The 14,125-nt window shown below is 47.2% G+C and overlaps 2 protein-coding genes across 2 annotated transcripts in view; both read left to right on the top strand.

The window, feature by feature from the left end:
• Positions 1-14,125, top strand: part of LOC310711391 (C-signal-like) — a 129,030-nt gene that overhangs the window by 36,047 nt on the left and 78,858 nt on the right. The window lies entirely within an intron of this gene.
• The window catches only part of MXRA8 (matrix remodeling associated 8), a 29,773-nt gene continuing 19,332 nt past the window's right edge, over positions 3,685-14,125 (top strand). The window contains exons 1-2 of the mRNA XM_083513133.1: positions 3,685-4,216; positions 13,051-13,074. Coding sequence (XP_083369259.1) covers positions 4,165-4,216; positions 13,051-13,074 — 76 coding nt within the window. The 5' untranslated portion in view covers positions 3,685-4,164. The remainder of the gene's footprint in view (positions 4,217-13,050; positions 13,075-14,125) is intronic.

Genomic DNA, 14,125 nt, shown 5'->3' with positions numbered 1-14,125 from the left:
TTGGGCTTGTCTTTTTGCATTTTCCTCTTGAATGCATGGAAAGACAGGCCTGCTCCGCCTTTCAGAACTTGCAGCGTGTCTGTCTTGCACCCTCCCCAGACATGATCCCAGGGCCTCTCCTCTGACATACATCCCGAATGGCCTTGCTGGCCAAGAACAGCATGAAAACCTACAGCAGCAGCAGTGAAGCAAAGCAAGGGCCCCTTCAGCCCGCAATGTAGCCAGCAGTGCTTATAGATTCCAGAGCTTATCCTGGTGTTACTTCCGCCTTTCTGCCTTTCATTCTCCTCCAGGGAGAATTACCCAGCCAGCCTTCTGGAAACCAGGAGCACTCAAGTCATCCTATGTTTCCTATACCTCTGCTGCCGCCTCTTCTCGGGGCCTCCTGGTGATCATGCAAAGAGTTAGTAGAGAAACGCTTGCTCCTGGAGAAGGGACCCTTTCACATGGAATCGTTTACACTAGATTAGCAAATCTTTTTTTAAAAAACAAGAACTTCCCTGAACAGGAGAGTATGCAACATGGCCAAGAGTTTGCAGATACAGTTCCTCTCCTCTTCCCCACTCCAAAAAACATTATGGCCTGGATCCAGTTCTTGAGAACCAGATGCTGGGAGACAGAATCAAACTTCCCACATGTCCCCTTCATCTGTTGTTGCTCAGACCCAGCTGGCGTGTGCAGTAGAAACCTAGAGCTGCATCCTACTAAATCACACTCAAAGTAGGCCTATTGAAGTTAATGGACCTAGGTTACAACCCCTGTTTTATGGCTTCACTTAGAAGAAGAAGAAGAGTTTGGATTTGATATCCCGCTTTATCACTACTCTAAGGAACCTATTGCATCAACGACACCCCCCCCGAAAACTAATTGGTACCTTTTATGAATTGCAGCACATGAAGAAGCATGATTTTCAATATAATAACATATATAAAGCAGTTACAGGTATAAAAAGGTAAAGGGACCCCTGACGATTAGGTCCAGTCATGGCCGACTCTGGGGTTGCAGTGCACATCTTGCTTTACTGGCCAAGGGAGCTGGCGTACAGCTTCCGGGTCATGTGGCCAGCATGACTAAGCCGCTTCTGGCGAACCAGAGCAGCGCACAGAAATGCCGTTTACCTTCCCGCCGGAGGGGTACCTATTTATCTACTTGCACTTTGATGGGCTTTTGAACTGCTAGGTTGGCAGGAGCAGGGACCGAGCAACGGGATCTCACCCCGTCGCGGGGATTTGAACCGCTGACCTTCTGACCAGCAAGTCCTAAGCTCTGTGGTTTAACCCACAGTGCCACCCGCGTCCCTAGTTACAGGTATAAAAAACAGTTAAAACAATTGAATCAATACTACTACTACTACTACTAATAATAATTTTCTTTTAAAAGCAGCTTGTAAATATAGAAAGTTTAAAACATCAACAGCCCACGCGTAAAATCAACTCACATCCAAGACAAAGAAGAATATAGGAAGAGCCTGGTTGCTAGATAGGCCAGTGTGGTCTAGTGGTTAAGAGCGGTAGACTCGTAATCTGGGTAACCGGGTTCGCTTCCCCGCTCCTCCACATGCAGCTGCTGGGTGACCTTGGGCCAGTCACACTTCCTTGAAGTCTCTCAGCCCCACTCACCTCACAGAGTGTTTGTTGTGGGGGAGGAAGGGAAAGGAGAATGTTAGCCGCTTTGAGACTCCTTAAAGGGAGTGAAAGGCGGGGTATCAAATCCAAACTCTTCTTCTTCTTCTTCTTCAATCTGGTCCAGCATCCTGTTCTCACAGTGGCAAACCAGGTGCCTTTGAGAAACCCACAAGCAGAATCTGAGCAGACGAGCACTCTCTCTGCAATATTCACATGCGTGCTGCCTCTATCCGAAGATAAAGCATAGCTATCATGGTTAGTAGCCATTGCCAGCCTTCTCCTGCATGAAGAAAAAGAGCCATTGATAGCCTTCTCCTTCATTAAAAGAATAAGAATAAGGCTGGATCTAGACATATCAAGAGAAGCGTTTCAGGAAAACGCGTTGTGAACTTTGTATGAGAATCGCATTGGGAAAAATGGAACTCCACAGCGCCATCTGGTGTCACAGTGTTATAATGCACATACAATGCATATAAAAAGCTTTTTCTTTACCAATCCAGCTGAGTCCTAAGTCTTTATCCCTCTTGGAAAGAAAGCTGTGGAGCAAAATGCACCTTCTAAGCAATTTATGTGAAATGAGAGTGGTTTAACAACCATGCGGAAGGCTGTTGCTTTTAATGGCTGGTGGCTACTAGCAGCTTACATGGTGCAGGCTTGGTGAGAGAACTGTTTTGACATCTGGAACGTAACAAGGAGACAGAAGTCTGAGCTTGCAGCTGGTGGCCGAGAAGAAGCTTTTCAAGGGAGGGGAAGGCATGCTGTTTACTCTTCTGAGGCAGAGCAGGGGAGCAGGAACTGATACTGCTTTTAAGGCTGTCACAATGCAATTTGGGCCCGTCTGTACCTCAGCTTAATGTGGACCGTGAACCCCTTTGATTCCCCCTTGTTTTCCTCCAACTGCTACTGTCCCACAGTTTTTCCTCCTTAAAGCAAGAGATTGCCTATGCTTTGAAAACCCAAATGGGAGAGCTACGTCAACTGCACATGGAACCTGCGGATTTAGGAAGAGGAAAGTGTGGGATAGCAGTAACTGGAGGAAAATGCCACATGGACGAGGGGGAATTAAAGGACACACAACGGGTTCACAAGCCACATTAAGCCGAGGTGTGGACAGGCCCTCTGTCATTCTGCTGTAATGGAGGTCCCTGGCAGATACAGTGGTACCTCGGGTTACATACGCTTCAGGTTACATACACTTCAGGTTACAGACTCCGCTAACCCAGAAATAGTGCTTCAGGTTAAGAACTTTGCTTCAGGATGAGAACAGAAATCGTGCTCTGGCGGCATGGCGGCAGCAGGAGGCCCCATTAGCTAAAGTGGTGCTTCAGGTTAAGAACAGTTTCAGGTTAAGTACGGACCTCCGGAACGAATTAACCTGAGGTACCACTGTACAGGATTCCATTACATAGGCGCTCGCTTGCCCCCTATCAATGTTCATTTCAAAACACACCAGTATTAACAAAACCACCCTCAGTCTCTCCACCACTCTCATATCACAAGGAACTTGGGTCTCTGGAGGGGTCTGGCCAGCTGTAAAAGACGGTTGTGTGTGTGTGTGTCAAACAATATTAGAGTGAAGGGGCAGTGTTATTTCACAAATGCCTGGGGCCAGAATAGCAGATGTGGCACCCTCCAGATGTTTTGGACTACAGTGGTACCTTGGGTTACAGATGCTTCAGGTTACAGACTCCGCTAACCCAGAAATAGTACCTTGAGTTAAGAACTTTGCTTCAGGATGAGAACAAAATCATGTGGCGGCGCAGCAGCGGGAAGCCCCATTAGCTAAAGTGGTGCTTCAGGTTAAGAACAGTTTCAGGTTAAGAATGGACCTCCGGTTCTTAACCCGAGGTACCACTGTACAGCTTCCAGCGCCCCTGACCGTTGGCTGTGCCAAATGGTGTTCCTGGGAGTTGTAGTTCAAAACATCTGAAGGTCACCGCGGTGGCTACCCTGGCTTCAAGAGGGCCTTGTTAGGGCGGCAAAAGTGTGTGTTTTCCGAGCGATCTTGTAATAGCGAAAGGAAAGAACCGCAGAAGGCAAGGAGAGGGGAATACAGAAAAGCAAACAGGAACAGAACCCAGGCAGACATCTGGCGGAATGTCAAGGCGAGGAAAGAACAGCTGGATTTTGTAAATGCCCGAGAAAATTAATCCCATACCCAGGAGGGAGGTGGGTGGGGTGGGCGGTTGTTTTTGGAACTCTGGGGCCAGCAAAAACTCGCTCTGTTAACATCAAAAGGGGCTTGGGAGCTCCTTGCAGGGGGAAGTGTTGTTCAGAGAGCCCGCGTGTTATGTAGAAGTTGAAGCTGAGCAGCGAAGTGTTGGGGAGAAGAGAGGAGGGGGGAATGGAGAAAGAAGCCAAGAAGTGAAAAACCTGTAGGTGGGGGCAGGACTGCTGCATGCCCATGTTCGCTGGGCTGTAAACTGATGAGATCATGTTTTCAAGCAAGGAAGGAGAGCAGGGAAGAGCAAACTGAAAGAGGTTGTCTTTTGGGCAGGGAAGGAGGAAGAAAGAAAGAAAGGGATAGCAAGCAGGAGACATGGAGCACGCAACCAGATTCCTCCTGCGCCTGCTGCTGTTGCTGCTGCAAGGTAAGTTTCAAAGCAAATTCCTTTTGAAAGATAATAGTTTTGCTCAGGTGGCCCGCTAGGAAAAATTCCATATAGGCCAGGGTTGTTGGGTTTTTTGCAGAAAAGCCAGCCCTATCTGCTTGTATTAGGAATATTTTGGAGGAAGCACAGCAGGCAGAAATCCCACAGGTCAAACCTCACCGCTGCATCTGCATCCTTGGGGATGCTGCACCGGTTTAATTTCTGCACACACTATGGATCTGCTATGGACAGAAGAATCAATCCTGTATCACTGAGGTGAAAACTGTGTAGGATTTCACTTACAAATACTTTTGTTTTGGCTTAGCTGCTATGCCATTAAACACAGCCCGAAATGCAAAAATCAGGCAGATGCAGCCTTTCCTGTTGTAGCGTTGAGTGGTAAGAAAAGGCTTCCTTTGTTGGGTCTTCTCTGTGTTAGGTTGCTGTTAAAAGCAAAGAAACAGGATCAGTAAAAAATAATAATGCAGTGACCTTAGAACACCTGGGGAAGCAAAGGGGTGTACATAGAGAGCTGCCTGCAAAGGTGTCTCATTTTTTCTGTCTTGGGCTCAGGGGAAAAGAACCTCTGTCTTTCTCTTTCTTTCTTCGCCCCTTCTGCCGCAACTCCCCATCTGTAAAAACTAACCATCTATAAAGTATGTTGTATGTTAGAGGTTTGCCAAATTTTACATATTGTTTAAAATCAGACAAAGCATGGCAAGTCAAAAGAGGAGGGGGTCAAAAGCAGGCAGTTACAATTTGTATTTGTAGATTAATCAACTAATAGTTCAGTTGATTAACTGTGGGAGCAGCACTAATTATCACTGGTAAAACATTTAGGGCATTGTTGTTGATGGCGTTTCCCTCTATCAGAGAGTTTCCTAGCTCACATTTAATGCTTACAATAACTGGGCAACTTTTTATACTCTATAGTGGGCACACAGATCAGGGGTGGAACAGAAGCTAATGATTGATGCAGAGCAGACTCTCATAATACTACAAATGGTGAGGCTTGAGTGGGTTAGGGAAGTGTTTGCTAAAGAAAGTTCAGGAAAGAAAATATTTGTCAGTGTGTAAGGATACAAAGTTTTGACTTAAACTGAGTTCCTACTCATGCCAGTGAAGTATTCTGTATAACCTAAAAGCTTGCTTACATAGCTACAGTCTGCTCAAAACTGGTCTGTGAAAAGATTTTTTAGCATCTGCCTTTTCCATTCCTTTATTCTTCTGGGAGATGGAAATAGTTACTGGCCCAAGATCCCTTAATGGGACGGATAGTTGACTCGGGATTTGAAATCCGGGGACTCTTCAGTCTTACATAACACTCTTTTATACCAAAATCTCTTTAGCCTTTCCCTCTCTTTCTGCTGCAAAGTGTGGTGCTGCTGCTGTTTTCCTTTTTTTTAAATGAGGTTTTGCAAATACATCCAAAGCAAAGAGACTTTGCCTAGGGAGAGCCTAGTGGAAAATTACTAGGGACGAGGGAGAAATTTGATTCCATTTGCATTTAATGATGAATTTGCTTAATTAGCACTTTCCAAAACAACACACACAAACAAAACGCAGACATTCTTCAAAACTCATCCTTCTCAAGATCTTGCAATGCAGTTCTCCAGCCAATTTATGTGTGCAAAAATGGATATACCAGGCTTAAGTGTACATTAAGAGGCATATCAGTATAAACCACATACAGAATGCATTATATCAGGGGAACTTGCTTTGCAAAAATGTCTTTATCAGGGAAAATTGCATTCAGAAATGTGCGTATTAGGAGAAATTTGCACAGGAAATGCTGATGGATGATCATCACCACTGATTTATTAATCGCCTTCTAAACCACCATCTTAAGGTGATTTACATATAATTTAAAACATTCTAAAAGAAAAGCAACAAATACATTGAAAAACAAGACTGAAAACCCAAACAAATGGACACTTGTAGCAAAGATCCATTTATCCAGCAGGAAAAGCCTGTCGGAACAAAAACATCTTCAGTTGTTTCCGGAAAGCGCAGATAGTACATTTTCATGAGGATTCTTCCTTTTCTTAAATTGCAAACTGATGTGGAAATTGTAGAGAAGTGAAGACTGGGAAAATGAGAAACGGAGAACCCCAAACTTGCATATTTACCAATCCCTATATATTACTGAGCTGTGTGGAACAGTTGCTGGCATCTTCCGTCCCCGGGCGCCTGTCAATTTTTTGCAACTCGTGAAGCTAGTATGAAGTTGCTAGAACTGTTACGTTTGGCAAAAGTTGATTGTTTTGTTTTCAGTCCTGCCTTTTGATCCAGAACAACCTCCAGCACAGCTTATACTGAAAATAAACCAGATTTTTCTAGGAAGACCCCCAAAGCAGAGTATTTAAGGCAACCACTCTCCCTCCTGCAATTGGCAAATAGAGAGCCACTGAAAGGTGCAGAGCTGAATGGGTGGACTGGCATCCTCTATACAACTCAGTGTGCACTGGGCATGGGCTTGATCCAGTCTGGATTCTCTGCATGATCCTGCCAGCAGAGAGAGAAAGCTCTTCCCGATGACCAATTCATTGAGCACCCAACCCAATTTGCTAGCACAGAACTGATATAGAGGTTAGACTATCAGCTCCTGCAGATAACCTGCACTGTCTCAGCCTCTCCTGCATAGAACATGTCCCCTTCAACATGCCCACATTTCACTGGGTGCCAGGAATGAACACACACATCTGTTCTGGGGACAGTGCAAAGAGTAAGGAAACAGAGTCATGCATTTTGTGGACTTCAAAAAGAGGTCTTCTTCAAACTGAGGAGTGCCCTTCCTTTAGAGGACTCTCCCCTGTACAGTGGGGCACATGGCCATCCCAGGTTCAGTGCACCCTGCATGCAAGATGACCTAGTTTCAGTCTTCTGACAGGTCTTACCTGGAACTTGGGTAGCAAAGCCCAGGAAAGATACTATCAAAGTTGACAAGAGCTTGCTGGGTCTGGGAGGGTGAGGCTCCTTCCCTCCTTTGCCTAAGGCAGCCAAGTGCCTAAGGAAGCCCTCGGGCTGGGATGAATGAGCCCAGGTGCAACAAAATCTGGAACGGTACGGGGGGGGGGCGCGTCTCCTTTCCTGCGTGCCTCTTTCTTGAAACATCTGAATATTCTGGTGATTGCCAGGCTGTCATGAAGAATTCAGGTGCACAGCGAAAATTCAGATTTCAGCAGTTAAAGTGGATTGAAGACCTATTTTGCCCAAGCACAACCTACCCACTTTAAAAGGAAGACTTTTGGGGGTTGGGAAAGCGATGGAGAAGTACACTGAAAAGTTGGGGGGCAGGTGACAAACGATTAACCCCCACAAACACACACAATTGATCACCTGCCCTGGGTTCTGCCTGGATAGAAGCTCAATCGGACATCAAAAAGCCATACCACATACAGTGGTACCTCGGGTTAAGTACTTAATTCGTTCCGGACGTCTGTTCTTAACCTGAAACTGTTCTTAACCCGAAGCACCACTTTAGCTAATGGGGCCTCCTGCTGCCGCTGCGCTGCCGGAGCCCGATTTCTGTTCTCATCCTGAAGCAAAGTTTGTAACCCAAGGTAATATTTCTGGGTTAGCAGAGCATATGTAACCTGAAGCGTATGTAACCCGAGGTACCACTGTATTGATGAGTGGTTTTCTTTCAGGATGGAATGAGTAGGTGTGTCTTCAAGCTGTCAGATATAGCTTGCTCAGAGGCTCAGCGAGGGCAGCAGGACAGGCAGAAGCGGGAACTGTTGCAGCTTCTCCCTTTCCCTGTGCTTGTAGCCTAACGCAGTAAAGCAGATTCAGTTGTTGAAAACTGCAGGCAGCTAGTTATAGCACGGCAGGCATGTCACAGCCCTGCAGGAGATCTAGGACTTGGGTGGTCTTTTATCGTGCTAGTAGGTAAGCCTGGCACAATAAAACAGCCCAGAAGCAGGGTTAAATGCTATTCATGGCTCAAGGATTGTGCAGTTCCAATGAAAAGGCACATCTGGTGAGTTTCCTGCTTTTTGGAAGCATGGCCAATTTTTATATATATAACGATTTGTAAGATATTGGATCTATGGGATCTGCGAGGGAGTTGGCATTTGTTGCATTAACCTGAAAAATAGAAACAGCATGTTTGTTTTCACACACATGCGGTGTGGAAGGGCCTTGCCGCTTCCTGTATCTAAAAAGGCAGGCACCATGTCATGACTTTGAAGGAGTGATGATGAGACTCAGTTCACATCCATACCATCCATTTAAAGTTGTCTTATACCCAGAGACGGCCCAGCCATTAGGCAGGGTGAGGTCACTGCCTCAGGCAGCAGAAGCCCTCCAGGCAGCACCTCTGCATGTGCCCCGCCTCCTCCTGCAGTGGTAAAGCAACAGCGCCATTGGCGCCAAAGCCATTTCCGAGCTCGGGAGGAGAGGGGATTGCGGGCTACCCCCTCCCACACACGCTGGGGCTGGCCGTTTGCCCCCGCGAGATCCAGGGAATCCCTGGGCATGTCTTCAACGCGGCCTGCCAATCGGCGGGCTGGGGAGGCGTGGCCTAGCCTACTTAAGGCTAGGCACGCCCGGGGACCGCCCTCTTTCCCCTTTCCAGCTGAGCGGTTTTCCCATCCCACCCTCCCTTAGGCTTAGCTAGCTATGACCTTACTACGGACTCCGGTTGGTCGCCGCATGGGGCCTGGTAGGAATTTTTCCAACTTGGCGCACTTTTAGCCTTTTGGTTTTTTCGCCTACCTCGTAGCAACTTCCGCGGTATTGGCGGTTAGGCATTGGCAGGGGTTAATTGTTATGCAAATGAATGGGGGGGAAGGAAGCGCCATCACCTTCCCCCAAGGAAAAGGGTAGTCCGGTAGAGGACTCCGGGGGGCGTTGCCTTGTCCGAAACCTAGGGAGGTAAGGGCCTCTGGCACGCCCCCGAGCGGTGACACGCGTGGGATCCTAGTTGGCGTACTTCAACAGGACTCCCACGGCTTGTGGATAACCCTTCCCGGTCTCCATGCTGGGTAGTCGATAGGAGCCAATGCCTAAGGCCAATACCTTTCAATTCTGTAATCAATAAAGTTGCGGCCTTTTTATGCCCATTAACCTTAAATAACGTGTCCAGTGTCTTCATTTCACATGGGGGAGGGGACTTGCAACGCAATTTCAGCAGCAGCAGTGGCAGGGCATGCAGCAGTGGCAGGAGCAGGTGGGTGGTAGTGGCAGGGTAGCACTTCCTGTTTCATCTCAAGCAGCGAAACGGGCCACGCGGCCCCTGCTTATATCACAAGTGTGGGGAACCTTTGGCCCACCAGAGGTTGCTGGACTATGACTCCCATCATCCCTCCGGCCATCGGCCATGCTTGCTGCAGCTGATGGGAGTTGTAGTTCAGCAGCATCTGGCCGGCCAACAACTTCCCTGTTATACCACATTAACAGTCGCTGCTTTCCCTTCCCCCAAAAGAATCCTGGAAACTATAGTTCGCAAAAGGTGATGACCACACAGAGCTACAGTTCGCAGCACATTCAACACCCCTTCCAGGAGTAGGACAAAGTGAAAAAGTACAGTGGTACCTCGGGTTACAGACGCTTCAGGTTACAGACGCTTCAGGTTACAGACTCCACTAACCCAGAAATAGTACCTCGGGTTAAGAACTTTGCTTCAGGATGAGAACAGAAACCATGCTCCCGCGGCGCAGCAGCAGCAGGAGGCCCCATTAGCTAAAGTGGTGCTTCAGGTTAAGAACAGTTTCAGGTTAAGAACGGACCTCCGGAAAGAATTAAGTATGTAAGCAGAGGTACCACTGTATACTGAGATCTACAGATGAGGGGTGATGTACAAATTCAATTCAATTAATTAATTAATTAAAAATCAAAGAATGAAGAGGGGAGCAAGTTAGTTTCTCACACAAAAATGGGAAGAAAGTTGCTTTCTCTCTTTTTAATGAAAGCTGGGAACCTGAGGATTATAGTTCCTCAGAGGGAAGGAAACAGCTGATTCTCCCCATTGATGCCTGTGCTGTCTGCTCAGCTATCCACTCAACACCTGAAACAAAGAGCACATAAGAGTTTGCCTTTGCTTGTAAATCTGGCAATGCCGAACTACATAGTGCACACTATATTAACATTAGCTTTTCGCGCAGGATAAAACGTACGGAAAAACTGACCTCTTTTTTTCCAGGCGTTTGATGGACTAGAAGGATGTTTGTTGGTTATGATGATTTTGTTGCAGCTTAAGCTTCTTCGTGCTATAGATTTCTTTTAAAAAAAGAAAAAGAACGGTTGCATTTTTTTTATTATAACAGATTATTTTTATTTACACTCTTAAAATGTTTTTATAAGTCCCTTGGAGACCTTTTGTGAGTGTGGCAAGTGACTAGTAAGTTCGGATAGTAAATAATATGGCACTAGTGCCCATTCTGCAAGCAGTGTGAGCGACGGTGATTCAAGAAGATCCGTGCGTGCAAATTGGGAATGTGACAGGGATAAATTGTGTGTGCAAAAGGCATGAAATGAGGTGCAAATATGCAAGGTAACAAATTAGGCAATTCCAAAGTTGAGCTTGTGGAAGGGATGAGGCCAAAGAGGAAGGGATGAGGCCAAAGAGGAAGGGATGAGGCCAAAGAGGAAGGGATGAGGCCATCTTTCCCCCCACTAAAAGCTACCCCCTGGTACCCCCTCTGGCTGCTTTTACCCAGTGGTGGCTGGCACCCACTGGGAGTGGTGGGGCAGAATGTAGGGCACCCCAATAGTTGGCAGAGCCAACTGCTACCAGCTATGCCCCTTCTTCCTCCCTGTTCAGTTCTGCAAGGGCAGCTAAGGAGGAGGAAGTTGACAGGCAGGGCCATCCATTTATAAGAAAGAAAGCAGGAAGGTCAAAGCTGGTGGGGCACTGCCCCATCTGCCCAGATGGACCACTGCTTTTAGCCCCTCAGGAGTGGGGGGTGGGATATGGGTAACAGCACCCCAGTATTTCCAGTGTGGTGCCCATGGGCGACACGAAGCCCTCAAGACCCCCACATTGGCACCTTCGAACATCCCTTGATCCCCCCCATTATATAATTAAGAATTAGTTTGGGGGGCTCTTTTGCTGTGGGAGCGACTTGTCTGTTTCTTGGGGGAGAGCACTGCCTGCTTTTTTTGTCTTGTATTTTATTTGTCTCGCAGAGGGGTGTGTGTGCATGCGTTTGCTTGTGTTTTTTGGGGGGTGGAGAGTAGGGAGGTCCAAGCATCACCAGAAAAACTGTGTTGTAGCAAGTTCCTTAAGGAAGGAAGGCCTTGAAAACCCTCCATGTGTGATTATTCCCATCTGCATTCCATCCTCATTGCTTCTTGGCACCAGTTCCAGCGAAAACCAAGGCTGCAATCTGACCTCCTCCATGGAGCAGTAATTTGGGATGGGAACATATCTGCTGCCGGCACTGTTAAAAAAACAACAACCAACCCCCAAAACGCCTGGACTTTCCAAGGGCAGAGAGGGGAGTAAGAGCTCTTTGCTTATACAGTTGGCTTTTCCTTTTCCAAAATGTCCGCCGTGGGAGGAGATTCACCCGTGAGGAAAACACTGGGAAACGTGGAAGGCCAGGCCTTAGCGCAGCAATTCCCAAAACAATGTGCAGCAAGAGGGAGCTGCTAATGTGCCACAAGAAAGAAATGAAATAGGAATGTAGGACTGTAGAAAGCTGCCTTATGCAGCGTCAGACCACTGGTCCATCTAGCTCAGTATTTTCTACACTGGCTGGCAGCTATTCTCCAGGGTTTCAGACAGACCTGCCTTGTGCCCTGGAAAGAAGTGTGACAAAGTTGCCTTATGCAGAGTCAGACCAATAGTCCACTTGGCTCAGTATTGTCTACACTGACTGGCAGCAGCTTTCCAGGGTTTCAGGCAGGGAGCCTCTCCCAGCCCTACCTGGAGATGCCTGGGATTGAAACTGGGACCCTCTGCATGCAAAGCAGATGCTCTACCCCTGAGCTATGGGCCTACCTCTGATAATATTACTTGAACAGCAAATAGACCTGCAGAAAAACTTGCAACGAGGTAGCAGCTAGTCTCTTTATTGATCATGGGTGGGGAACGTGTAGCCCTCCTGATGTCGTTGGACTCCCAACCCTCATCATCTGCAAATGGCATGGCCAATGCCCAAGGGTGATGGGAGCAATGTCTGGAAGAAGGCCACAGTTTCTACAACTTGCCTTTCCATGAAAAAAACATCCAAGGACTCTTAACATAATCCGTAATAACAGATAATGTCATTCGCAAGCAATGAATGGCAGTAAGTTAAAAACATGTTAGATACCAAGTAGTACACAAAAGCCAGTGTGGTGTAGTGGTTAAGAGCAGTAGATTCGTAATCTGGGGAACCGGGTTCGCGTCTCCGCTCCTCCACATGCAGCTGCTGGGTGACCTTGGGCTAGTCACACTTCTCTGAAGTCTCTCAGCCCCACTCACCTCACAGAGTGTTTGTTGTGGGGGAAGAAGGGAAAGGAGAATGTTAGCCGCTTTGAGACTCCTTTGGGTAGTGATAAAGCGGGATATCCAATCCAAACTCTTCTTCTTCAAATCCAAAATGGCAGGGCGAAACAGAAACCAAGCTGGCTGGCTCTCTAGGGTTGGCGTCTTGACAGAAGGTTATCAGCAAGCGGGTTAGTGTTACAGGATTCCCATGTCCTGTTGGAGGCCTGGTAGTTTTGGGGATGACATGTCTGACGGCTACAGAGTTGGTGCATCCGCTTGGTGGGGATCTGTGTCCCTGAATCCTTTTGAGGCTGCATCCTGGCTTGCCAAGTCAAATCCCTGAGAAGAAACACAACTAATCAATGCAGATCCACCTATTGTGTCACTAATATTTTCTTTTTCTTTCTCCTTTCAGAGTCTGTTGTCCATCCCTATTCAGGTAAATACAGATATTTCATATGAACTTCAGCTGCTTTGTATGAATTATGTTAATGGTGTAATAATGCATTTATGTTTTTAAACTTCTTGTAAGTCACTTGGCAACCTTTTGGTAACAAGCAGCCAACAGATCTAAATAACAGTAATACTAATAATTACTGCAATCAAACCATGTTGAATGCCACACAAACCTTATTAATTTGTGGGCCTGGTGGTTATGGGGTGGGCGTGGATTGGGGGTGGGGGGGATCTGTCTCCTTGACCTTAAAAATCCTTATAAATTGTTATAGTGGTTATTTATTTTACATTTATAACCTGCATTTTCCCATAAGGAGCCAAAGGTGGCATCTCCCTCTTTCCCCATTTTAGCCTTCAGCAACAACAACAACAACAACAACAACATCCTTGTGGGGGAAGTTAGGCTAAGAGAGTATGCCTAGTTCAAAATCACTCAGTTAGCTTCATGGCCAAGTGGGGATTTGTACCCTGGTCTCCCAGGTCCTGGGGACGCAGGTGGCTCTGTGGGTTAAACCACAGAGCCTAGGACTTGCCGATCAGAAGGTCGGTGGTTCGAATCCCTGCGATGGGGTGAGCTCCCGTTGCTCAGTCCCTGCTCCTGCCAACCTAGCAGTTCGAAAGCATGTCGAAGTGCAAGTAGATAAATAGGTACCACTCTGACAGGAAGGTAAACGGCGTTTCCGTGCGCTGCTCTGGTTCACCAGAAGCGGCTTAGTCATGCTGGCCACATGACCCGGAAGCTGTACGCTGGCTCCCTCGGCCTGTAAAGCGAGATGAGCGCCGCAACCCCAGAGTCGGTCACGACTGGACCTAATGGTCAGGGGTCCCTTTACCTTTACCTCCCAGGTCCTGATCCAGCACTTCTAACCACTACAGCACACTGGCTCTCAGAGCTGGACTGACACCCCATGTACACTTACCTGGGAGAAAGCCCCATTGAACCAAATGGGACTTCTCAGAAATAAGGCATGTATGGGGTTGAGCTGCTACAGTACGAGAGTTGTATCAGCTGTAAAGAGATATGATCTGCACTA

Source organism: Podarcis liolepis (assembly GCF_965112155.1).
Source record: "Podarcis liolepis genome assembly, chromosome: 7".
Lineage (NCBI taxonomy): Eukaryota > Metazoa > Chordata > Lepidosauria > Squamata > Lacertidae > Podarcis > Podarcis liolepis.
This window is presented reverse-complemented; position numbering and strand designations above follow the sequence as displayed.